The sequence below is a fragment of the Poecilia reticulata genome, linkage group LG10 (genome assembly GCF_000633615.1).
Source record: "Poecilia reticulata strain Guanapo linkage group LG10, Guppy_female_1.0+MT, whole genome shotgun sequence".
Classification (NCBI taxonomy): domain Eukaryota; kingdom Metazoa; phylum Chordata; class Actinopteri; order Cyprinodontiformes; family Poeciliidae; genus Poecilia; species Poecilia reticulata.
In genome coordinates, this window is record NC_024340.1 from 3827212 (window position 1) to 3830682 (window position 3471).

Here is a 3471-nt window from a genome sequence, read left to right on the forward strand (position 1 = left end):
GTCAATCGGGTTGATCAGATCACCGGGTGACATGAATCAGCCGATGATTATTAGGGTGGTGCCAGTGAAAATAGACTAACGTTTATGTAAAATGACTCGCATCAACTGTTATACTTTTATTTCTACAGAAAGTACTACCRCAGATCTCCAAACTGAAGCACATCATCTACGTGGACGAGAAGAAGGTGAACACAGAAGGCTACCCAGAAGGACTTTCCATCCACAGCATGAAGGCGGTGCTGGACCTGGGCGTCCTGCCGGAGAATGGTGTGCATTTCTTCAACTTACRCGAGTCATTGCACTTTTTTTTTTGTTTGTYCCTTTTAAATTTCTGCTGTAAAAGACAGTGATTTCTTTATTTCTCCTGCAGCGAAGAGAGAAATTGTGACGCCGCAGCCCTCCGATCTGGCYGTGGTGATGTACACCAGCGGTTCCACAGGCAGACCCAAAGGGGTCATGATAGTCCACAGCAACCTGATCGCAGGGATGACAGGCCAGTGTGAACGCATCCCTGGACTTGGGTAAGTTTCACCAGTTCTCATCATCACTCATTTTTAGGCCTCCGAATACGTTGATGTTTCAGAGTGTTAGATCTGGAGGACTGCCCTAGAGTGACCCCTGTCTACCACTCAGCTGATTTCAAACGTTGCATTATTGTGACAGTGTGCATTTCAAACCACTGGCTAGGGAACTGGTAGTCAAAGTTCCTCATTGTTAAGATAAATAAGTGGAAGAGAAGATGATCAGTAACGACTGGATTTAATCTCTGTRTGTGTGTGCGTGTGTGTTTTGACAGACCTGATGATACTTACATTGCATATCTGCCCCTGGCTCATGTTCTGGAAATGACGGCGGAAATCTCTTGTGTAACATACGGCTGCCGGATTGGTTACTCATCCCCCCAGACTTTGTCAGATCAGGTAAAAATGGCTCGCAGTGTGACGCAGCCGTGTGCTTTATCTCGTAATCATGTGAAAGGTTATTCGTACGGGTAGTCTCACCCGTCATTGCTGTTTTGAGTCAGAAAATTATTGCTGATCTTTGTCAGTTCATTGGCCTCTGTCGCCTTTAGTCCACCAGAATAAAGAAAGGAAGTAAAGGAGACTGCTCTGTCCTCAAACCCACTCTGATGGCAGCAGTGCCGGTAAGAATATACAACTTTATTTTCCAGCTTTTTTTTTTTTGACTTCATTTTCCAACAAAATAAATCCGTTCATTTTTTTTCCGCTAAAACAGGAAATCATGGATCGCATCAACAAGAATGTAATGAGCAAAGTTCAGGAAATGAGCTACCTTCAGAAGACACTGTTTACTCTGGGCTACAAATACAAACTGGAGCAGGTCAAGAGGGGCCATGACGCACCTCTCTGCAACAAGTAAGAAACCTAAACGGTGCTTCTTTCCCCCTCCACCCTCATCGGAGCGCATTTCCCAGGCACATGACGTTGTGGTTGTTTAGCCTCAAATCCAAACAATCTGTAACGTGTCTCTGCAGGTTGCTGTTTCGGAAAGTRAAGAAACTACTGGGTGGGCGAGTCAGGATGATGTTGTCCGGCGGAGCTCCCCTGTCCTCGGCCACTCAGAGGTTCATGAACGTGTGCTTCTGTTGTCCGGTGGGCCAGGGCTACGGCCTCACCGAAACCTGTGGAGCCGGTACCATCACTGAAGGTATGTTGTTGTTCTTTTGTTGGTTTTGTTTTTTTTATGATGGAGGCTGGTGTTTGGCCAGAAGTCATTTAAAAAAATAAAATAAAAATACATGGGCACCATCTGGAATGGAATGGAATAGAACATAACACGGCATTAAGTACTAGTCRAGCTTTGGAGCCTTCATCCAAATGTACCGTGGAAAAGTTAGGAATATGTTCAGTAACAAAATTCACTACAAGTAAAAACAAATTAKCAGAGATGTAAAGTAACATACAAAAGTGTTTTTCATGTATTCAGCATCAAACCACAGTGGCATTTAGTTGAATTTTATCAGTTAGTTCATTTGTATAGCATATTTCAGCAACAAGGCACTTCAAAGTGCTCTACATCATAAAAACACAAAACCAAAATGTGACAAACGCAAAAGTCAGTCACCAATTTAAGAACAAACATGACGTTTTATCGAGTGTCGTCATCAACAACGGTGATAAAACTGATTGGCTGTTTTCGCAGTTTTCTGGAAGTTTCTTCCAGATTTGTGGCGCATGGAAGCTGAATGCTGCTGATGTTAGCCCCCTTCTACTATGACTGCTCTAAATAAAACCAACTGCAACTACTCACTTTCAGAAGTCATGRCGTTCCCTAGGGGTGCAATGATAGTCAGTGGGATGTCTATTGTTAATCAGACACATGCAGACGTGACCTTCTGAACCAGTCAGTCAGTCAATCAGTGACTGATTTATCAGACTTTTCCACASTTAGAAAAAATCGTTGGATAAGATCTGTTTCACATGCATCGTCCGATTTCCCAAAATTAAGAAAATTGTGGCTAATTTCTCAGCGAACTCTTAAATAAATGAAGCCCACTTGTGCGGAATGTAATCTGAGTAGTGTTCAGTGACTAAATAGGATCATGGCATCTAGGGAAGATAGCAGGGTTATAATTGTGGAAAAGTTGGCAGACRGGCATGATTGACTAGTAACTTCAGAAATCCCATTAGTTGAAACTCATTTGCCATCTGTATTGAGATTCATATTTTTGCAGTAATTGACAGATAAAATAGTTGCCTATCTATGAGTAACCCAGTAACTATCTTGTTTTGCAGTCGCAGACATCAGCACCGGCCGTGTTGGAGCTCCTCTGATTTGCTGCGAGATCAAGCTCAGAGACTGGACTGAAGGTAGAACCCTGAAGCATGTTGCTGCATCCTGTAGTCGGCACAACAGAAACTATTTTTTAMTGCAGGATAATTACGCGTTACAATCTGCCTGCTCTGTTTTGCCTCTCAGGGGGCTACACCAGCAAAGACGAGCCTCATCCAAGAGGGGAAATCCTGATTGGCGGTCCCAACGTTACCATGGGTTACTTCGGGCAAGACGGCAACGATCAGGACTTCTTTACGGACGAGAACGGTCAGAGGTGGTTCTGCACCGGAGACATTGGAGAGGTTTACCCGGATGGCTGTCTGATGATTGTAGGTGTGTATGTTGCCCAGTCAGCTTCACTCAATGGTTCTGTTTGCAAAACACACACACACACACACACACACTGCTTATTGATTTGGAAAAAGAGAATCTGGACTTTTGCACCTTATAACTTCTGTTGATTTTTGTTTATGAAGATCGCAAAAAAGATTTGGTGAAGCTGCAGGCGGGGGAGTACGTGTCTCTCGGTAAAGTGGAATCTGCTCTGAAAACCTGCGCTCTCATCGACAACATCTGTGCTTACGCCAACAGGTGAGCTACAGATCTGATGTGTGCTGATATGAAACATTATGTACCAGAGGGCTGCTAACAAGACAGTTTTTTTTTTTTTTTTTT

The 3471-nt window shown here is 43.6% G+C and overlaps 1 protein-coding gene across 1 annotated transcript in view; it reads left to right on the forward strand.

The window, feature by feature from the left end:
- The window catches only part of LOC103470977 (long-chain-fatty-acid--CoA ligase 4-like), a gene marked incomplete at its 5' end in the record, with an annotated part of 4994 nt that extends 1544 nt beyond the window's left edge, over positions 1 to 3450 (forward strand). The window contains 9 exons of the mRNA XM_008419722.2: positions 129 to 267; positions 371 to 521; positions 797 to 920; positions 1073 to 1144; positions 1237 to 1376; positions 1496 to 1668; positions 2757 to 2831; positions 2941 to 3129; positions 3273 to 3450. Of these exons, the coding sequence (XP_008417944.1) occupies positions 129 to 267; positions 371 to 521; positions 797 to 920; positions 1073 to 1144; positions 1237 to 1376; positions 1496 to 1668; positions 2757 to 2831; positions 2941 to 3129; positions 3273 to 3391 (1182 nt within the window). The remainder of the gene's footprint in view (positions 1 to 128; positions 268 to 370; positions 522 to 796; positions 921 to 1072; positions 1145 to 1236; positions 1377 to 1495; positions 1669 to 2756; positions 2832 to 2940; positions 3130 to 3272) is intronic.
- Positions 3451 to 3471: the final 21 nt, after the last annotated feature.